Source organism: Falco cherrug, chromosome 13 (genome assembly GCF_023634085.1).
Source record: "Falco cherrug isolate bFalChe1 chromosome 13, bFalChe1.pri, whole genome shotgun sequence".
In the NCBI taxonomy this organism is placed as follows: Eukaryota; Metazoa; Chordata; class Aves; order Falconiformes; family Falconidae; genus Falco; species Falco cherrug.
Window position 1 is genome coordinate 2,001,471 of NC_073709.1, and position 23,348 is coordinate 2,024,818.

At 43.9% G+C, this 23,348-nt stretch overlaps 1 protein-coding gene across 11 annotated transcripts in view; it reads right to left on the reverse strand.

The window, feature by feature from the left end:
• LOC102054298 (sodium/potassium/calcium exchanger 3) overlaps positions 1-23,348 on the reverse strand; it is a 280,251-nt gene that overhangs the window by 10,747 nt on the left and 246,156 nt on the right. For 10 of the 11 annotated variants that reach the window (XR_008735018.1, XR_008735023.1, XR_008735021.1 and 7 more), the window contains exons 18-24: positions 22,869-23,061; positions 21,917-22,028; positions 19,319-19,391; positions 17,348-17,439; positions 13,223-14,353; positions 4,124-4,429; positions 1,902-2,033 (exon numbers count right to left, since the gene is read on the reverse strand). Coding sequence is in view for 5 of the 11 variants with exons in the window: in XM_055726121.1 (XP_055582096.1) it covers positions 1,902-2,033; positions 4,124-4,429; positions 13,223-14,353; positions 17,348-17,439; positions 19,319-19,391; positions 21,917-22,028; positions 22,869-23,061 (2,039 nt within the window). In the remaining 6 variants the exon portion in view is untranslated. The remainder of the gene's footprint in view (positions 1-1,901; positions 2,034-4,123; positions 4,430-13,222; positions 14,354-17,347; positions 17,440-19,318; positions 19,392-21,916; positions 22,029-22,868; positions 23,062-23,348) is intronic. The other variant, XM_055726124.1, reaches the window with a different exon arrangement.

Consider the following 23,348-nt stretch of genomic DNA (forward strand, 5'->3'; position numbering starts at 1 on the left):
ATACTGGACGGTGTGTTCTCAGCTGCTAAGAGACATGCAGTGGTTGCCTGGGCTCCATATTATCAAAGTGGTGCAACAGTATCTAACTCTGGGTCCGCTAGTGCTGGGGGTGGCCGTTTATTTAAATGACCAGTGTCATTGCTTTACTCCTGAGTGTTTTTACAAAGTTGGAACATGAGTTTTCTTCTGAACAATTTCCAAACAGTGATTTATTCTCTTCATGACCTTCAAGTGGGGATCAAATAAAAACAGCTGTTCTAACGACATAAAAGACAATCTACACTGTTCAGGAACTTAAAAGCAACTCCCTTGGTGGCAACAAAGCAATGACCGAGTGTGTGCGATTTGTACCTGGAAGCATCCCAAAGGTTTTGCTTTTGTTTTTAAAAGGCAGACTGTGTTTGTTCACCTATGTCCAACTAGTTCAGGAGGCAGTGTCTACAGCTCTCCAGACTTCACCTTTATTACATGAGTGGAGAACAAATTACAGCCACAACAGAGTTGCCGATGTACAAAAGGAGCTGCAGGTCACAAAGGAAAAGGAGCCTCAACAGGAGGCAACAGTCCTCAGCAACCAGGAGAAACAAAAGACAGGCTATCATTTATTTCTCTTGCTCTTTAAGTAAACTACTTGAGTGGGAGCGTTCAATTAAGAGGCAGCACAGTCTATTTGTGAGGTCATTCAGAGACACATTCTATGCTCACAGTAGTGTTTTCTGTATTACCAAGAGCATCCTCTCGCTTTCAGCTCTGCAACAAGTTCAATAGGTAGAAGACACGCAAGACCCACGAGACAAATTGGACAATACATTACATTTGAACCGCACAACCCCAAAGCACTAAACAATTTTTCCTGCACCGTACAGTTTAGCTAGTGCCACAGAGAGGGCCAGCCAAGAGATGAACAGCTGTTTCTATATTAAAACCAACACGACTTAACAGTCCAGTAAGTATTTCTGTCTTTCAAGCATGTTAATGATCTCCAGCTTCACATCTCAAGTATTTTCTGTCCTAAGATTCCTGAACGATGCACTCTGCACACAAAGCAGGGAACAGACTAGTACTGAACCGGAGAAAACCTGGCACAGTTCTGTCATGCATATCGGCATGTAAAAGGATACAGCAATTTCAGCATCCCAAGAGATAGCAGAAATGGGACATATACACATATACCTAAAACTCACAGCTGAGCTTGGTCACAAAAACCTTTAAAATTTCCTCATAAACCAACAGATTCTGGGGCCTATCAAAAGCTTGCAGAATACATCTTTGTTAAAACCACCACGGTGAAAACAGAAAGGAGGAAGATTTCCTTGTCTCTAGCAGACTTCAGCCATCGTTCAAGAGCGCCTTAAGAAACATATTCCTAGGCCTCATAAAAATACTCTGAGAAGTATTGGACATAAGCCAGGATCATTAAGGGGGGCAACATTCTCAAAAGCACTTTCCCCAGAGGGGCAGAGAATTCCCCCAGAAGTTTTTACAAAGCACCTAACCTGGGTCCCATTCCAGGTCTCACAACTCAATTGGATGCTGCAGACCCATACATACTCTCATCTCAGGACATTTTCAAGCACAGAAGGATAACCACATTTGGCACCTGCACAGCATATGGTTGCTTGCTAAGTCATGATGCCTCCTCCTTCTTGGCTGAAAACAACATACTCCCTTCTAAAGGCAGTATATACATCAGTAGATTCCCAGGTCACTTGGGGCTGTAACTCTGCAAGCTAACCAGCCTTCTCTTATTTTAAGGTGGAAATAATTACGAGGTTCTCTTGTTACACTACTGACATTGCCGACTATAGGACTCCATCAAAAGGGTTTCTACTTAAACGAGGTGAGGAAGAATCCCCCTTCCCCAGCCCTCCACTCAGTTCTAATAGAAATAAGTTGATTACCTTCTCCATGCAGCAAAGATGGGTCCAGCAATTCCATCATGTACTCAATTTCAGTATCCAGCTCCAGCATATCACACTGGGCCAGCACATATGTCAACACAGGCAAGAAGTCATCAGCTCCATACAGCCTCCCTGGGTGAAAGAGAACACAGGCAGTGATAGACAAATCACACCCTTTTACCAGTTTCAGTGTTTGAAAGGAAATCATTATTTTGCTGCCTTTACCGACCAGTACGTTTGTATTACTCTAGAGCCTCTTGTTACAGATGTGCAGCAAAGAGAACATCATCTGACACTTGGTGGGCAGCGTCCAGCTTCATCCTGTACTTCTAACGAGCACAAATCGGATGATGCAGACCTTGAGGCACACAAGGGAATTTAAAGACTGGGCTCACCTTGGCGTCAGCTCAACTGGTGAGCTCACAAAAGCCAGCCATGCCAGTCTGGCCTGACCTCCACCCGCACTTCTGTCACTGGCTAAGAGATAATCAATGGGCATTTTCTTTATACATGCACAGACGATGTCCCCTTTCTGGAAGGATCCAGCCACAAGTACCAGTTTCTGAGTCTGAAACCCAGCAGAAAAGCCTGCATATAAAAGCCTATTAGATTTTACAGGAAAACTCTGCACATTTCCTTGACAGAGCATGGTTAAAAACACCAGTGAGCAAAGCCTCACATAATTCCCAACTAGCTGGTGAAGCATCATCGGTAATGGCAGCACGCAAGTTAACACACAGAGGCTCTGCTGTACCTAGGTCTGTAGGTGTTCCTTTCGCTTTTATTGCATTTAAACTTTCTCTTTAGAAAATGCTATGCGGCTAGATCTCTGGGTCCGGCCAAACTGTGCTCATTGCAGAAGTGGTGTGATGGTCACTTGAAACATCAAGATCGGGAGCCAATTTAAACTGTGGTGAAACTCCAGAGGACTGAAGGGGTGATTATTGAATGTCAGACCAGCTACGGCATACCCTCCAGGTATTACACTATTATCTATCTGGCTGAGACTGCAGGACAAAGCAGGTACCAGAAACAGGTGCTGGCTTGATGCCATGTTTTAAAACTTTACGTGACAAAGCAAGACAACCCAAGGAGCATTTGCTGCATCTTAGCCCAAGCCTCTCAGTATTTTTCTTTTGCTGCATCTTAGCCCAAGCCTCTCAGTATTTTTCTTTTGCATGTTTGGAAATACCTTACTCAATGTGATAATACAGTATGGAGAAAAAAAGTTTACAGCGCTTTGGGCAAAGATTCCTAGATCCATTGTAAAATGCAGGATTTTGCACAGAAATAAGCCAGGTCTAAGCTCCTTGCCAAAGTGCCTGGGGGTCTTTTACAGCCACAAGCTTTCACCATTCACCTCACATCTCAAAAGAAAGCAAGCATCCTGATCAGCACAGGGCCCAGCTACAGATTCAGCGCTCGAATGAAAGCTGCCAACCACCTGCAGCAGCTTGTACTTGCTTAGGGGAAAACAATCTCCCACTACCACCAGCATTGCTTCACCTTAGCTTAGGACCTACCACAACAGTGCATGGTAAGACATCAGGCAACAAAGTTGCACCTATGAATTCATGCCATCCCGCACAGCATTTTAATTGTGCCACTGACTAATCAAGCAGGTCTTAACTGGTCTGTGGTTCCATTTCACCATCTAGGTTCAAGGTCACTTTTGGACTCTTGCTACAGTGTAGAAATAGATGTTATTTCTCTTGTGAAAAGACAAAGTGTCCAAATGAGAACATTCAGAGGCACAGCAAGCCAAAAATACTGGATAAGGGGCTGCTTTCCTCCAGCCATTAACACAGAGCCCTTGTAGTTGTCTTATTGCGTACACACTGCTGAATTACTATAGCTAAATACTGAGTGTATCCTTTATTACAATTTCCAGGAAAATACTAATTTAGAACCAGTGTCAAATTCTAGGCTTATAGGACAGCCTTTCTGATAGCCAACTTCAAAAGCCTACAGTTAAGCAAAGCTGGTGGTTTGGCTTTTTTTTTTAAGCTGCTTCACACTAGATTTGTAAGAATGCGTGCCAGATGCAGAGATATCAGGAAGGAAGCAGAGAGGAAGAATCCCTCTCAAAAGGGCAAGGAGATGCTACAAGAGCTCCAGGAGAAGGAGACACAGCTGCAGAATCAGGTGGTCTCATTTCCTCCACCAAAACACAACCCCAGGTTTAGAAAAACAGTGACCTTGAACCACAAGAAGCACCATACCTGAGTTATTCTCCATAACAGTATAAATCAATTTGCAAACTCTCAGCAGCAGCGTGACTTTCTTTTCAGGTGAATACATTTTCTGCATGGTCACAAACTTGACTTTAATCTTTTCAACATCCACAAAGTCTGGTGTTGGAACAAACACACCCAGTTCCTGAGGATTCCTCTGCCGCACCAACTGAAGGTTTTCCTTCAGCTGTTTCCAAGAACCATCTGCAGTATGAAACTCTTTCAACATCGCTTCAATATGGCTCTTCAATGGCTTCAGAATGCACTTATGCATGGCCTTCTCCAGGACAACATCTGCAAGAGGAAAACACAAGTTGAGCTGACTTCCACCTCTAAAGCAGAGCCAGTATTAATATAACCATTCCCAAGAGACACCGTAGAGCAAGACCTACTTGCTAAGGCTTATTTATTATAGAAGCCGAGTCTCCAGATGTTTGTTAACAAGAAAACAAAAGGCAGAAGAGAATCTGTATTCCATTTTCATTTGTGACAACATGGTAAACACAAAAAAACCCACAAAAGGCAGACTACAGACTGTCACAAAAAAAAAACAAACTAAAAAACCCAAAACCAAAAAGCAAGCAAGCAGCGGCTCCAGTTAGCTTTTTCTTTTGTTGGCCAGAAGTCTCTGAGTTTTATTTTACTTTGAGCTTAGACTTTATTTCCCAAACTTTAAGCATAACACAGTCAAAACCATAACTTTTGTCTGCTTTGGCATGAAAGCCCATCCCTTTTTGCATAGTTTCCATCAGAAACTATAACTCACCCACGGTCTCATAAAACTTGGCTCAACTTTAAGATCTTTATGATGCTGGACAGATTACAGGCATTAAACTATAAATGAAAACCAAGCTGTGTTTATCCAGCTTCGGATTTCATCATGCAAGCTTACATACAGCTTTGTCATCAAGTTTGAAGTTCTTTGTTTGGCAATAGTATGCACATGGCACAGTAACCACTTAGTTGTTTTTCTCTTATTCTTGTTTTACTCAAGTTTTTCTTTAACAGTCATTCTCCATTTCCAAGGTATGGAACACATCAACAGCGAAAGCTCTTTGATAAATATTTTCTTTGAAAACCTTTACTTTATAAGTCAATTTCCTCTCCTACTCAGTGTCCCTATGACAACATAGGTACATTAATAATTAGCTTATATTCATTATTTGTACTATAGTGAACCGCCACAAGCACAATAGAAACTAAGGACCCTTCAGCCCGGCCACAGCACAAACACCCTGGCGATGGGGCAGGACCAGAGCCCAGACTAGGCAGATGTATTAGGGGAGCACAGGGACCGAGAGGAGAAAGAGGAGAGGCCGTGTCACTACTAGATCACACATTTATACAGGCTAGTAGTGGGACATCCCTGCTGCTAGTAGCAACTCAAAGTTTTGTTAAACCTCATCCCCTTTCAAGGTTCTTTCCCTGCTCTTACGTGTTTCTCCTAGACCACAGTCTCTTTTTTTCTCCCCCCCAGCATGCCCTTTTTGGGGGTGTTTTTTTAGAAACTGCAGGCTATTCCTAAGGCTTGGGATTTACACACACATACTCCCCTCCAAATAAACATTACCTACTTTTGTTTTCTTGCTTTTGCTTTATGCTTTCATTTATCTTATCCTTGTGTTCAACCATTTTTCCTTTTGTGCCTTCAGACTGCTCTTTCCCATACAAACACGCCCTTCACACACTCCTCACCTTACGGTGCCTTTGCTTCACATGTAGCATTTATTCTGTACTTGTCTGGCACGCAATTCCCAAATGTCCAGCTCTATCGGGAGCTCCCCTGTCCCAATTCTGCTGGGGCTTTGGTAGCTTCTCTTACTATTTTCCCCTTCTGAGATCCTGACGGAGGTGGCAAAGCCATGTCTGCTTCATTCCCAGATGCTTCAAACACATCTAGGTGCTCCCTCACAGAGCCTGCAAAAACTACTGGAAGGTGGAAAGAGTGCATGTGAGGAGCAGCACTCGTCCTCTGAATTTCTGTTTCTGTCTACAGCCACCAGTAAAGGCATAACCAGTCTGACACATGGTCTTGATGGCCTGTCACATGGCGTGAAGGGCAGATCTAGCTTCCCACCAGACCAGAGCCACCAATTATACGTAACAAGTGGCAACATTTCAAGTGATTGATCTTGGTAGAGCCACACAATCACCACTGACAGCACCACCCAGCCAGGAAAGCAGAAGCATCACCCTCCTGCGCAGTGACAGAAACTGCCTCTCGCTGCTATCAGAGCCATCCTCAGGGCTCACAGGGCAGAAATATTTTTCCACCAAGAAAAAATGCACGAATCTCACCTATTGGTATGTTAGCTAGCTGAATTTCTAGAAGGTACACATAGTTCCTTGACAGCTTCACTGATGTGTGGTTTTTTGGGGTTTTTTTTTGTTTTGTTTGTTTGTTGTTTTTTTGTTTTTTTTTTTTTTTTTTTTTTTTACAATTCAGCTTGCTTTATTTATACTGCCTGTTCAGGTTTTTTAAAAAGCGAAAACACCAAATGCTTTGCTTGTAAGCGGAACATCTCTGCAGTTTGCATTCCAAGTGCCTGGTCTCATTTAAGTCAAAATTAAAGCAGTTGGTGCCACCAAGCATTGGACTGAAGAACTCTCTATGCCCATGTTAACTCCCACAGGCTTCCATTGGGCATGACTAGTTAGCATCAGCCATCCTTTGTCCCAATAAACCAGGGTCATCACCACGTTTGATCACAGGAGGCTCGATAAACTGTAAAGAGTCCAGCACAGACCCTCAGAGCCCTTGGTCCAAGAAAAGGGAGCACCTAGCTTGGGATGGGACATCGGAAAACTCAGTATGCTTCTCTGATCCTCTTTATAGGCTCCAGGCCAGGGCTGGTTCAGCTGCTGCCTGCAGTGTCAGCACACAGGGAGCTGCGGAGGCCGTCGTCCCTCCCCAGAGGCTACGGGAACTGGACGCGGCAGGCAGGGAAAATTCCACAGAGCCCCAGTCCCTGATTGGGGCCAGGCTTCTTACCTGTAGGCAAGAAGTGGAAGCCTCAAGCCTTCTGCTCTCAACCCTCACTATAGTGCTGCTCCCACAGCTTCCCGTGCAGATGAGTGGCGCAGGAGGCGTTATTTCACATTTGCAGCTCCTCACGGGCTCCAAAAGCAGTGCCTGCAAATTGCTCTGAAATGTACTTGATCACACTCCACAATTACTCTGAAAAATTTCATTTGAAGCAGCACAGAGGAACACAGTGGTTACCTCACGTGAATGAGCTCAAAGCTCTGAACAGGGTCTAAGTACTTATTGCTGAAGGCTGTTCCTAATGGTTTCTGTACCGTTAAGGCAATCAGGTAAATAAAAATAGGACAGGATATTTAGTAAAGCATCCTTCAGTGCTGTCCAGTGACTATGCTACAGCTAATACGAAACAAATGAAATAAAGGACATAGCCACTCTTTGGAATCACAGCCGTAACTGCCTTGGCTCCATAAGGGCAGGCCGAGAGAGACTGTCATTTTAATGCAGCATGTTTGCACAGAACTAGCCAGCAAATGAGGAGGTGACTAAGACATGACAGTGTGTCTGAAGCAGTTGCTGTTTTAAAATAACAAAATGAAAAAATCACAACCAAAAAAGCCCATCAAACCAAACCAAACCCACCCCAAAACAACACACAAGCTTTTATCCTCCCTCGTGAATTCTTGGAATAGTTAGAAGAACCACGGAGTTCTGCCCTCAAATTAAAAGTGGCAACTTCTAGCAAGCTGAAGCGGCCAACAACACAGCAAGATTGATAAACACTGGACTTTTTTCTCAATGGTCAATAAACACCCCTACATATCCTAATTAATAGAAAACCTATAGAAACTTTTAGAATATTATTAAAGCCTGAAAGGACAGCATTTCTAGTAATCTGCATCTTAGACCAATATTCAGTGTCAGAAGACACCTATAAGCATGCTCAGGATCAACCATCCAGCTGTTTATCCTTTCTACTGAACTGCTCATACTGCTGCCTTTCAGAGAAAGGTGTTTCCGGATACAATCCCCCAAATCAATTCCCAGCTAGCAGTTTTCACTGATTAAATACAAAAAAGTATAGGAGGGTGTCCCCCCCGGCAAGTTAGCATCGAAGTTCTGAACTGAGGACTGATTTGTTGCATGAACATCTCTGTATACTCCCCAAATCCAAACTGGCAACAAAAACTCTTGTTTACTTCGGCATATGCAAAGTGTTTCCAGCTGTCCTCCCAGGTTGCTTAATACTCTTCAAGCCAAAACAGACACTCTTCAGGTTTTGTGGGGGTGGGGTTTTTTTGTTTGGTTGGTTTGTGTTTTAATTGAATATCATTTGAGCTGAGCACCATGTAGTGTTCCTGAAGTGATACTTAAAATTAGCCTCTAGCCTCAAAATGGGAACTGGAAATGCTTTGATAAATGAATTGTAAAGGCAAGCCAGCTTGTTTCGTCATGACTTGTGGAAACGCATCTGTATCCTGTGCTGACGTGCTGTTTTGTTTTGCGGCAAACCACACAAGTCTGCATCTAGAGAGGACAACGTATTAGTCATCACCAGTGTCCTTACACAGCCTCTTTACAGCCTCACTGCCTGGAACTGCCAGCGTGCTCTTGCCTTTTCCTGGCTTCAGTTTACCTGTTACCCACTACTGTTGGGCTACTGAGATTACCTGTCAAACCCCAGATTTACATACAAGCCCTGTTTATCACCTATGACAGAAAAACCATCCATCCATAAAAGAAGGGCTCGGTAAGAGACTGAACGAGCCTGGGAACCATCACAAAAAGGCACAGTCCTGTACAAGTAATGTTGCCTGGGAGGCTGAAAGCAGAAGGCTGCTTTAGAACACCACGGTGTGTGGTGTGTATGTGCAGAATACACGACTACGCTGCATTTGCTTTCTTATAGTTCTTCCTAATACCTTGCACATGTATAGACTGGCATGACTGATACGGATCTATTTCAAGACACCTCATGTCAGGATGGCCAGGTGTCCAGCTCTTGGTGGAGGTCTACAGTGACACATGCCTCACCCCTTGTGCAGACAAGGGCATCTCCTCCAAAGAAGCAAGGCTCGAAAATAAAGACCTCACACAACCTATATGCCTTGATAATCTGCACAACCCTGAGAAGAAAGGTAGGACTGAGGTGGGCGATGGATAGGTGGTGGTTCCAGAGGCTAAACAACTAGCGAAGAAAGGTCTCTGGGGTAGACCTCCTCTCATTTTACCTGCCTAAAGGATGCCAGTGAATGACAGAACTATCTGTGCTAGGTCTGTTCTGCTTTGTTCAGCTATAGGTTAATTAAAATTCACATTATGGCAGTGTGGTAAATATGTATCTTTTCTTAAAGAAGAGGTAATAAAGGAGCAGGGAGTAAGTCACAAAGCAAACCAAAGGGATGGCTGGGAACTGGAGAACCAAATCCTCTGCTCGGCACTTTTACCGCTGCTTCTTACTTGCCCTATCTGCCTGCTCCTATAGTGAAAGGAGCAGTGGTGCAGGACACATTGGTCGGCCTCAACTCAATATGAAAAGGTACTAGGATGAACCACAGGGTAGGGGAATGGGACACCAAAACAGATGTACAAGCACCTAAAAAGTAACACAGCACTAGAAAACAGCAGGTGGTTTTTTTTCAAGAGCCAGTAGTGGCATACCATTCCAATTCCTTTAAGAGGATAATTGGATCAGTGTAGACAAGGGAAGCCGGGGATGGGCTGTATCCTAACCTTTTTAAGACCCATAACCCTATTCCATGCAACTTTCCTATAAGCAAACAAGGGAAATACTGTCATGCTGTAATTACCATAAGGCAGGTGGCTTGAACGGGTGTATAAAATACTGCACTTGGAGCACAATTCTCGACAGTTGACTGTCACACAAGACAGGTATTTGAACAGGGGTCAGCCCTGGGCTTTAGTCTGCTTAGTATCTTCATTCAAAATCTGGATGACAGAGCAGAGACTTCACATACAAATTCTGCATGTGACATCATGGCAGGGGTGAGAGAAGGGCATTCCCAGTCCTTCGCAGGCCAGGTTTAATTAATAAGTGGGAAACAGGCCTAAAGCTGACGTGAAAAAATCTCATGAGAACAAAAGTAAAACATTGCCTCTCGGTAAGAGGAATACGAAAGCAAGAGCCCTGCTCAAAGCAGCCTCCCCGGAGCAGCCGGCAGAGTGACTCAGCGGGGGACGGGCTGCGCCCCTGCACACCGCAGCTCTGCCCGCCCGCAGACCCCAGCCCCTGCCACAGGGCACGGCCTGCTGGCCAGGGACCAACACAGCCTCTCCAAGCCTCCTGCAACACCCAACGTTTAAGCATCCATTACAGATCAGACATACCAAAGCAAAGAACAGACAGTATTGTTTAGGCACCTTCCCACACAACCAGTTAATACCTTATGGCCAAATTATTTAAGCAGCCAGTCACTTCTTGGGCTGGGCCCAGGCTTGGGCATTGAGACCAAAGCTGTTCAGGTGTCCACCCTGCCTGGTGGAACAGCGACAGTCGGCTTGATTCCCTTCTGTTCACAGACAAGAAAAGACTATACACAAACAAAAACCCCGGAACATTTGCTGTCCAGGCAGCTACGGACTGTACGGGTCTCCTCTGACCAGTCCATGTCTTTATTCTATGGATACATATTCAGGCATGGACAACCTTTTACAGTACTTTGCACTCATCCTTGGTCAACTAAAAGTGGTGCACCTTAGTCTTGATTCTGCCCCAACACTGGGAATCCCATTTTTTCAGGAAGGGTTAACAGCCTACAGTGCTAAGATTAGGACGCACCAGTCAGGAATAACTAGAAATGCTGATGCACATTCTCCCAACGATTTGCTAGAAGTTAAACAATTTGATATGCCCCCTGCCTGGCAAGCTTAGGAGATCACCCACAGAAGTCTTCTGCTTGCAAGAGCATGGGAAGCCTGTGATGCAGCTACGAGGTCACAAAGACCATCACACAGACAAGGGAAAGAACCCCAAACACCTGCAGCTTCACTAAGCCTGGGGGTGCTGCTCCAGCACTTACCCAAATTCAGGAGACTGCCTGGCCGCTGCCAAGCAGGGACCTGCAGCAGTTCAGCAGGGCGGCAGCGGGAGGCAAGGGCTGGCCCCAGCGCCTGTGCGCAGTGGCAGGACGGGCCCGGGGCGCTGGGAGGGCCGGCGCGTTCCCGGCGGCAGGCTCCCTCCCAGGCCGCTGGCAGGACCCCAGTGATGCGGCCCACTGCACCTCAGCGTTCACTGGGCCTGGCTGGAGCCTCTGAGCCCCAGCACCGACTGGCCACTGCCATGGGACAAGTGGAAAGGAGTATTGCCCCAGCAGCAGACATCCAGCCCTAGGCTGACAGGTCAAGAGGAAAAACCTGCACCACGAGAGCAGGAACTGACATGAGGAGTTAAAATTTGAGCTGCAATTCCATATTGAAATAGCCAAGCAAAAGGACGGATAATAGGCAGGGATGCGTGGTAAGGAGTTCTCTATAGGGCTAACTAAATCTTGCTGTCACATAGTTATCTGCTTAGATCAGCAACATCTGATGCTCCTGAACCCATTGTGGTTGTTTGCAGGCTCCAGCCATAGGCAGCAGATGATTCAAAAGTTCGTTCTTCCTTTGTTTAAACTATCCTGCTTTATAAATTAATTTCATTTAATCATATGTTCAATGCCCGACTTTCTGTCACTGAAGAAAAGCAGTGTAGTTCTTACATTTCATAGCTTGCACGACTCCAAACTACTGAAACATTTAAAAGCAGATGGCATTTTGCCTGTCTTCAGAGACCCACAGTCCAATTTTAACCACACCCTTACGATGAAAAGGGCAAGTCAAACCAAGCTTTCACAAACAAGCTTCATCTGTATTTTGTTGTCAAATATCCAGTGGTCTGCAGAAATCCAGGCAAAGATGTGCCTGCACCACTGTTCTATTTGCCATTTTTCCTTCTACGTAACACCCACATAACATTCCTTATTATTCCAGTGAGAACATTATGCATCTTTGAAAGAGTCTCTATTTCGACAACACTCCTCATGGTGTTCTATTTGCTTTAGCAGCGCTTGCTATTTTTGCTTGACTTTATGTAAATGAAGTTGAGGTTATGTGAGACTACTTCCTCTTGGCCAAGGACAGACAGAAATGTCACATAAAATCGTCCTCTAGTCCCAGAGAAAGAGCCATCTGTCAATTTTGCACCAGGCCAACTGCTGGGACACTGGAGTACAGGAGAAAAACAAGCAAGTTAGGACTGAAGTGAGCTCACAAGGAAAGTATTCTGCCCTGAGGGATGTTTACCTCCTCAGTGTGCTTACAGGCTCTTTTACAAATACTGCTCAGACTTGGCAAGATAGAGGGGCTGTGAGATTTTATCCAGCAACAACGATTTCACTTTTGTGGATACACATCTGTCTCTGCTGTTAAAACATGTATTCAAACATACAGCTCATCTGCAGCTACTTATAAACACGTACAAGTATCACAGAAGTATAGAAAACCTGAGATGAGCAGCCCCCTTCTCTTGCATACATTTCTTTGTTTTTAAAAACTCTTATGTATCTTTGTGTTTAATTTCAGGTACAGGGACAGCGCAGCTTTGCTAGGAGTGAATGAAAACATTTGGAAGAATGAGATTTATTTCATAAGTTGCTATGAAACATCTCTCTGCTCTGTCACTGGTTTCAAATAAATTCTAGTTTTACAGCTACAATCCATGTGATTAAAATTGGCACAGTTTTGCTCCGAGCATCAGGAACTATTTAGCCCAATTCAGGAAAAAATACATGTGTGCCAGCAAATAAAGGGTTCTGTAATTATTAACAGTACAGCAGAAAGAAAGAAAGGAAGGGCAAAAAAATCACTGGTAAAAAGTCCACACTTTGCAGCTATTCAAGGATAACTTTTTAGGAATAGCTTTGTAGCAAGGCTCTTCTCAGCTGGTAGGGTAATTCGGGGCAGGGTGTGTGTGTGGATGGTGGTTTTGTTTTAAGACTCTGCTAGCAAAGTCACCCCCACCTTTTCAAACTGGCACAAAGACTATCACTATAAACGCAGATTACACATTTTCACCTTCCCCCAAAACACAGGACAGTGTTCCTTACCTATTTGGTCCTCGGGAATCAGCGATTCGATTGGGGGATCAAGTTCGGAGCTTTGGGACAAATAGTTCTTAACTTGCGTCATGAACTGCCGAATGGTTTGCAGCATATCCGTGCTCGAAACATGGCACTCCTTGTTTTCCTGGAGAAAGCTGACATAGTCCTGTACTAGGCATCCAAAATAAGTGCGTTTGTCCTGGGACATCTCTGCAATTTTCTTAATCATTCTCTTTTCAGGGGTCATGAAGGAACTGAAAACTCCACTGACTTTCCGTAGCTGAGATTTCACAATCTTGGGGAGAACGAACGAACTGTTTCTCTTCTTCTTGGGCTTCAAAGGGGGTGCCATGCTCTCTTGGTCACTTTCCCCCTCAAAATCTTCCAGGCTGCTGTTAGTGTCCCCCTCGTAGCCAAACAGTGGCATGCTCCGATCAAAGTCCAGCGAGTCAGATGAGGAGGTGGAAATGCTCATGTCGCTCAGTCTCTGCCTGCCTCCATTCCACGGTATGTGTGACTCAGAGCTGGTAGCTACTGTCTTTTTGGCAGCTGCTGAAGCTGGCTCAGGCAGGGTTTCACCTGGAAGGCCAGCAGCTTCGGGCACACATACCGAGCTGCGGCCAGGTCGAATTCCTGCTACCGTCTTTGAGCTACCTTCCACCTCTGTGCAAACAGCCTGCTTTTTCAGCCGAGGGGGCGGAATAGGGGTTGGTTTGTTCTGCAGCAAATCCAAGCCTCTCTCCTTCTTATGGTTGACCGTTTCTGGCATGCTTGCCTGCTTTATAGTCCTGGAAAGCTGTGGACTCATGAGGATGCTATTAATAGAAGGAGGTGGTGGCCGGGGCGGGGGGGAACGAGGCCTCGCTGTGCCATTCACATCTTGAGTTTTCAGGCTCTGCCTTTTCAGACTTCCACTGACATCCTGGCTGTGCACTTTTAAGAAGAGGGGATTAATGAAACACAGTGCTCCGTTGGTCTGGCTGCACTCCAGCTCCGAGGGCGTTCTGGTTCGTATAGAATGCACTCCATTTATAAGGCAGAGCTGACGTGAGTCTTTACAAGCACCGTCCAAAGGTACAGGCCTACGGGGAGTTGAAGGATCCAGGGTGTTGCTGTTAGCCGGGGAGCTCCAAAAGTCTGAAAATCATCATTGTGTTAATGTAAGAATGCAAAAGAGCATGCAGATGGCTTTCAGAACATTCAGCTTAATATCACAGTTTCAAATATTCAGAGGTGTAGACGAGCTTTTATTAATTCAAGGGGGAAGACAAAAATTCCAAGTAAACCTCTTAAAGCACTACCAGACATAACCACATGCTGCACTCCTGGGTCTGCTTTTACTCGTTTATAAATATCACAATCAATGCATAGCTTCAAATCAGCCCACTGAGCTAAGCTTAAAAATAGACTGATGATCACCAAAAGGAACGGAGACTGTAACACAGTAATTCTTACCAGTGCGAGACTGAAGTGAACATAAACTACACCTTAGCATCTCACTCAGGAGAAATAAGCCTAGACTCTCAGCTGGTATTAATAAACTCACTCCATTAAAGGCTGTTTTACATCAGCTGACAGCCACTCATGGCAACTCAACAAAAAATTTGGTTTGGTTTTTTTTGATAGCGAACAAATGAAACTACACATGAAAAGGCAGTACACGTTTTGCTGTGATGGGTGCATGCATAATCTTTAGCTATGCAGACCAAATCCTTGTGTCTCCAAGAGCACTGGCCTGCAGCCCTGCCTTTGCAACAGTGACACAGTCTGCCTGATGTTTTAGACACTCAGCAGCACATAAATAAGCTAAATGTGCAGCCCCACACCAGCAGTGTGGAAAACCTGTGCTAGACCAGCAAGTTTCAGCTGCAGCCTCTGCACTTGTCCCAGCAAAGCATCAGCATGTTTGGAAAACTGAGTCCATGGTAAAGTCCATCGGCTCCTGAAACCATGAAGACTGAAACCAGACAGGCCCTTGAGGACAGCAATCAGACTGAAATAAGGGAGGAATACTAGAGGAGGGAGATTTTGCTAATATTTGCCAATCTTGACACGGCTGCTTTTCCAGTAGTTGTGAAGATGCCTCATCTGGGCTGTCAGCAGTGACACCTGAGCCCAGCTGCAGGAATGCCAAGCACTCCACAACAGGGTCTGTATCCAACAGCTGTCTCACCGAAGGGGCACAGGACAGGAAATGGCTTGTGGTGACAGGCCACTGCCAGAGAACACATGCAGGCACAGACATACTTCTCTACATAGTCATGCCGTGCTGCTGGTTTTTTTCCATCTCTGTTAACTTCACATTCTGCCTGCAGATCCCTCACCAGACCAGCCAGTGTGCCTGGCACATGGGCTGTCACAAACACCCATGACATAAGCACTGCTGCAGGTGAAACACAAGAGACCAAGAGAGGGAATCTTGCATTCAGCACAATGAAACCTTACAGGCTGGCAACAGCCTTGAGACCTTTACCACCAGTTCTTCCTGATGTGGTTTTTGCTGGGCTACATGCTGTTGACCTACCTTGTGTAGTTCCCCCTCCGAGCTTAGAGCAAAACAGAGCTCTGGCAGAAGCTACAACCCTCCAGGTTCAGACCAGGGTGTTATAGTGCCTACATGTTGCCTAAGGAAAGCTCATGCTTAGCAGGAAGGGCTCTTGGGAGTTTTTAAGCATCTCTTGGGTCTAGAGCATTGAAGGGCTGACTTCCTGTGTGCCCTTTTGCACATGAACACCTACGACTTCATCAAAATCTTAACTTTGTTGTCTGATTTTTGCTCACAGAAACTGTGATCTTAATCTGGTGTATAGTAGCTAACTGATCCCAAATACACCAACCACACAGACACTGATCCATCAGTCTCCTCCTCAGCTTTCAAATGCATTAGCTTAACAAAACAACACACACAATGAGGACAAAGACTGTTCCAAGAGCAAGACTAACTCTGCAGCAAGTAGGCCACAGCGCTCTCGGGTACTGAGGACAAAGACAGTATGGTTAGTCTGGAGAGTTTGCTCGACACCACCATTAACATCTCCTATGGAAAAACTCACCTAACGTTACTTGAAAAATCCATGCTTTTTTGTGTGTATTTGTTGAAAATATATTGGAAAATACATATATAATTCCCTAAACTTGCAAATAAGCAGTGCAGAAGTCATTAATCTCCTCTCTAAAACTAATCCTTTAATTGCATTGCTACTGCAGCAAAACAAAATGCAAAGCAGTGCAATACTTCCCTGCATATGGCTTTGCTGCAAAGTCCCACCAAATGGTTCTAGAGAGCCTCATACCAACACTCAGATTTAGCAAGGATCTGTTCATAAATCAAAGATTATTCAAATGTCTACTGCGACAGAGACTGCTGACAGTCAACCCTCCCTTCCTGCAAAAGGAAATGAGGCCATTCAGCACTTTGCAGGAGTTGCTCAACAACTCATCAGGGTGGAGCCCATGTTTCACATCCAGCCAGACTCTGTCTCTCCCGCAAGCTCAAGGCATATTTTCCAATGAGCCTGTGTTTGGTTGTACCAGCCAAGCTATGCAAGTGCATTTTCTTTTATTATTTAAAAAACGTCAAACCAATGCACATGGATACATTCTGCGTATCTTAGGTATGCACTCCTCCTCCCATCAACATGCTACTGCACTGAACTACTGATCTCAAAACCCACCATTCTAAGATCATACCTCAATCTGAACAGAAGTTTTATTAACAGTGAACCTCAATTCATACACTCTCCTTGCAACTCCAGGAGATTATCAAGCTAGTGCCTGCTACGCAAGCCAGCAGCCAACATGAGCTCTTGGAGGAGAAGCTACATCAAATACTTGTCTGGGGATTGTTAAGATTTGCTTTGCCCAGAGGCTGCCCATAGAGGAAAGAAGAGAAGAAAGGAAGGAAGGAAACAGCACTAACAAAAAAATGTCACAGAAGGCACAGAAAGAAGGAAGAGCACCAAGGTCACCATTGGGCAAGTGCAAGGTTTGGCCTTCTCAACAGGAGAAGCTGTTTTTCTAAATGAAATCTGTATCATCACTGACCAATGCAAGCTACTTACTGATACAGACTATTTCTTCAAGCTTACAGCAATGCTACACAGAATAACATCTTTAAAGACAACTACTTACTCAGTCCAAGCTGAGCAATCTCTTCAAGTTCAGCTTCTGTCTTTGTAGCAGCTATAGCATGAGGCAACTTCAGGGTGAATGGAAGAACATCCCTGTTGTCAAAAACAATCGTGGTTTTCATAACAACATCCACAGCTTTAAAAGCATTTGTTTTCAACACTGGCAGTGGTCAAGTTCTGATTCTTATTTTCTTCTTGAGCTGTGGCAGGTAGCAAGAACCTTAAACACACAGCACACAGTGAAAACATTACCAGCCCCAGGGCTCCTTTACATTGGAAAGTGGTGTGAAGTGCAAATGGCAGTTGGGTCCCCAGGACTCTCTTCAGGCTCGTTTCCACAGAACTATCCAGTATTTTCTGCTAGTACAGCAGAAGCTTTTACACCTGGTCTTTTACAAGCATACTGGTGAGAAGCAAAAGTTTTATCTGCCCTCAACCCTTTATCAAAGCTTCTTATTTTCTGAATATGCTGTGGACTGCTCTTAAAGCCAAATTCCAGTTCTCAGAAAAAATATTTAAATGAGTACTTGGGCAGCTACTCTAAACATTTCTAAGCTAGGAATTAGTTAGTGCTACTCTGTACTAGACTGAAAACACAACTTAAGAAAGTCTTTATGATTTATTCTCATATGTGGTTTCTCTTCACTGCATACTAGATGTTCAACAGATGTCTACAAAGGGAGATAAATACATGAACAACAACATAAGCCAAATACAGTGTAAAAAGCTTTTGGGCAGAGATTTTAAGGGACAAAACGACTTAACCATATGTACATTGTATGAATGCTGCCATCAACCAGTACTATACCACTTGCCTGCTCAATTGGTACTGATACACCCTCAAACAACAGTGTATGCTAGACTGCAAAATGTGTAGTAGAAGTACCTATGTAATGAAAAGTAAATGAGAACAAATGGAGCACCAGAATCCTACATACAATAGGTGTCAGCATTATTGGTTTTTTAAGGTTGTGAACAAGCCAATCTGTTGTAACAGAGACAGATAGTGGGCTTTAATCCCATAAATATTCTCTACATTGTATGTTACCTTGTTGAAAAAACAGGATCTCAGAACACCACTCAAATTCAAATCAAGCATATGCACAAGACGTGTTACCTAAAAAGTATCTGAAAAGACACTTCCAATATGTACAGCATGACAAAAGGGAGGCCTGTAACAAAGGGGGTCTGGACAATTCACCACAAACAAAAACAGCAGACAGCAACCCAGGTATATCCCAGTGAGCTTTTCCCACACCACAAATCACCACTGTTGGCACTAATTGGCAACCTCACTGTAGTAAAAGAACCAAGGCCATCAAAGTTGCCTCTCCCCACCCACCCCTCCTTCAGAAAATGTGCAGATGTGCAGTCTGGCCACGTCCTGTCTGTGGATAAATGTAAGGCTTGAGTATCAGTCTGGGAGTTTTCACCAGTAAACTAAAGTCAAATTGAAAAGCACTTAAAAGAGATAAAAAGACTAGCTATTTTTTCTCTGCCTACTACCTGTAAAACAAGTTGGGCAACCATAAATTGGAAAGCTGATGAGGCAGTTCTTGTTGTTCACAATTTACATTCGCATCTCTCAGTTGCTATGTTCTACAGTGTAATCTTGACATTTTTCCACTAAGCTCCAAAAATGCTTTTTGCTAGTAACTCCAAGAAATGCATGTTGCAAGACAGTTTATGGTGCTTATTGAGTTACAGAGCCGTTAAGAAAGCATTACAAGATATCAGCTAAAGTTCAACTTGGCAGCACCTCACAGCTGGGTGTGTAATGTAACACTAGCCTTCCAATAATCAGTACCAAATAAGACAAAGAGACTTGCTTCCAATCCTCATCTCTTATTTATCCCATCACTTTCTAAGACTACCCAGGAGGATTGGCAACATAAAAATGCTGAGTCATATCCTTGAGACACTTTTTCAAGACAGTCTAGCAAATGTGACTAAGAACATAACACCATCCTACCTGCTAATACAGTAGAAAGCAACGAGCCTGAATAGATCAGCAAAACTTATGCCAGACCCCTCCAAGGAAAACGCTGTGAAGAAAGTTACGAAAGGGAATCACACATCTATTCATCATTTGTTAGAAAAGCTTAATAAAATGCATCTCAAATTTTTGCACAGAATTAATAAGTTTGCACCTAGCTACTGTTTGGTTAAGAGACGACAACAGCACAGAAGAGTACACATCTCTGCTAAGGCATCTTCAAGCATAATCTTGGCAGTGATTTTGCATTTTCGGTTCCAAACATACGGTCCAATTCCCAAGAAACAGATAAGAGCATGATGAGAATTGCACATTTTGCTAATACACAATAATCAATAACTGAGGCTCTGTTTGCCCAGTGTACTAATACACCTAATTTTAAATCTCTTATTTCCTCCTCTTGCATTCCATTCTGCTCACTTCTCTTCCACCCAGATGTGTTAGCACCTAATGGAAGATGATAAATTTTCATCCATGTCAAGAAAACCATTTAACCTAAAAATCCCTTAATCTCAGATGATACTGCTTCATGCTTTTGCCTTGCACCATGGGGGAGGAAGACACAAGCAGTGCCTTTCAACTTTTTCCACTCCATACCATTGTTTCTTACTGATAGAAATACTTGTTTACAGTAATAATCACATAGAAGTGATTGCCACCTCACTTAAACTCTCTCTGATTCCAGCAGCATACCTCACCCAATGACTACAAAGATCAAGTGGAAGAAACTCCTAGAGCAAAATGGTCTAGATTTTTTGCCTCTGGGCATAACCAAAACCAGAACAGAAGGAATAGCATTTATGAAACATAAAGGCAGCATAAGGCAGTTCCTGAAGTACACAAACACTGGTCTCTTGCAGCCTCAGCCAAGTTCTATATAGGGGTGAATGTGAAGTCTGTGATTGCTTCAGCCCACCCCCAAGCTAAAAAAGCCAGACCATGGGGGCAAATCTCCAGCTGGCATGCGCACACTGTCGCTTTTTCACCAGAAGAAGAATGCTTTTGAAATTCATCTCCCAAGGAGAGTACTTCCATTACTGCAGACGCTTCAGACATCTGAGCTGAAACAAGGCAGACTCCTGGCCTTGGTGGGGAAAGCCAGAAGCCACGCAGCAGCTGTGGATACCTCAGAAATGCCTCTCAGGGAGCAGCAAAGGTGTAATTTTGTCAGTACTCCATGCTATAAAGCCAGGTCCCCCATACCAAACTTCCAGTGCTACTGACTATAACGTCTGCACATGAAGCAGAGGAGAACCTGAAGTCAGGTACTGATCTTTTAGCCAGCCTTTACACTGAAGGACAGGTCAACCTGGTCATTTTATGTGCCCAGATAAAGGGATTTCTTTAAGAGACACACTAACTATGCAGATGGTAAGCAGGCAGGTGATCTGGGGGCAGGCTAAGAGAAGATGAGTGTTCAGATCCCCAATTACAATTAAAACCTCAACTATGACTGGTGAGTAAAAACGTCAATAGATACCTCCCCCTTGTGGTAAAATTTTGTTCATGAAAGGAAATACATTATTATTTTATTTTCTAGGTGGGAGAGAGGTAATTCACTAGTTTAACAAGCCTACAAACACAGCTTTAGATCACACTTCGACCAACTGTCACTGATAGCTTTTTCTTCTCTTTGCCATGCCTCGTTTCTAACAGGAACCAAAACCAGACATGCAGATTTAACTTTTTGTTGCTGTGAGCACGGAAGGGAGAGGTAAAAAGGAAAAACTCAACAAAATGATCTCAGTTTGCTAACAGAAGTTAACTACAGACCCTCTGCTGCAGGGAAGTTCAACTTAAATTGCTGCAACTTTTCTACAGTTTTCATTTTTTGTTGGAATGAACCATTTGCTCCATTTGCAGTTTCTGCACCATGTACACTCAACAGCTGCAGCTTCTCTTTTTCATTCCTATATCTCTCAAACAATTTTCACACCCACCCTCTCAAGAGATGAGGGCAGTATTGTTTTAAAGATGACTTGGAACTCTCACATTTTCTCATTTCAATTAGAAAACAGGGAATAAACACAGTTGGAATTAAAAAACAAAAACCATCGATCTCGCATCAGAAACAGTTCCAAAGGGTTAAAATCCATCTAGTTACTACTTTTTTTTAAAGGGCAAAAAAAACCAACCACACCCAACTTTTTAGACAGAGAGCACTCATGACAGAGTTGCATTCAAGAACACCCCTGAGCACAAGAAAATGCACATTCCGTGGCCAGCAGACAGGACTATAGACTATAGTCTGTCTATAGACTATAGACAGAAGGTAACTAAGTTTCTACAGAGGATAACTACCCATAATAAGCAATGAATCCTGGATTCAGCAAGGTGCTTGAAAAAAATTTTTCCAGTTGTGTCCAGGACAGACTTAGGTGTTTCTGTGTATCTTCCTTTCTCCAGGACGTGGCCTGACCCACTCAAAGAGCCCTCCTCAGAGAGCACCGAAGGCAGCTGGTGACACTATTTGCATGACTTTGGGTATCCTCTGCTGTGAGCTTCACCAATGCAGAGTGCTCCAGGCTCATGCAGGGTGCCAAATAGCTGAAAGGAACGTAACTCACAACTTACTGTATGTGCTTTCTTTTATTGCAAATTCTTTTAGGCAGGACCCACACTCACTGGGCAGACAGAGAGAGAGGACTTTCTTCTGCAATCTTGCAGATTTCCTAACCAGAAATATCTGTTGTGGAGAAGGCAAAAGGACATGGGTTTAGCTTCATCACAGATGCCTTAATAGAGAAATATTATAGGCAACAGGAACTAAAACAACTTCATGATCTCTGATCTACATAAAATGTCTTACAATTTTACTCTGTTGTTACTGTATCAGGTCAAACAGCTTGGTGTAAAATGACAGCAGAATATTTAGAAAAGCATCTCAACCTCGTATAACACAGACACATGACACCAAGTTCATTATGCCCTTCTCTGAGCTCTCCAGTTTAACACACGGCAAATCCCAAGTCTTGAGTCAAGTTACAGTGTCTGGAGGAGACAGACGGAGGAATGCTCCTGTATAACACCAGCCTGTTCACACAATCCTGCTGCACCAGGATGGAGCAGCATCAGACACATGCCAAAAGCCTCATCCAAGCAGACAGGACCTGGTTTCCATCACAGCAACTGTAGTGCAGGCACCAGTAAAGGATAAAATACTGACATATCCCATTTATCTATTGCTTTCTCATTTTGGGGAAAATACACCTGTTACATACAGCCTTGGTTTAGCAAGGCCCAGCTTTGGAGCTGTACTTGCAGCAGTCTGGTTCTCAGCTCCAGAGGACCTCAAACTCATCCTCCAATGTATTAGCCTGGGTAGTGGGTCACACTGCAACTGGTCCAGCTGCCAAGTGCTCAGGAAACCCTCACTCGGATTATCTAAAGCACTGAAGAAATGGGGGTGGGATGTTAGTTGCTTAGGGTTTTTTGGGGTTTTTTTTTTGTTTGGTTTGTTGTTTGTTTGGGGGGATTAATTTTTTTAAAACACTTGCATCAAATAAATAGAAACACAATTTCTTACCCCAGGAGGCTGGGCCTGCAGAATTTCCATGGCTTCAGTATCGTTCAGACCAAGCTGCAGCCACACAGGGTGAGTATGGAGGAGCTTGTCCAATATGCTTAGCTTGTTGGATAGGCTGTCATATCCAGAGTCCCGGACGCAGCTTTTTACATCATTTTTCTCAGGAGAGACATTATCCATGTCCTTTACTAGGCTGTGAAAATTTTTTTTAAAAAATTAAATTAGACATGGCAACCTCCCATAAACAATCACTCATTTAAGCAAACAGAGTTATCACAAAGCTATTAGCACTGCTGGCACTCTGGACTGGTACTTCTACTGAGAATTCATATAATTAGTATACACAGAAATTATCTTATCCACAAGATTTCTTTCTTTCACTTGTCCTCAAGTTAAAAGCTAGCTTTGAGATAAGCCTTAGCATTCTTCAATTAGCTTGTTGAAATCCAGCAATCACTTCAGATACAGGTTTATGTGCCT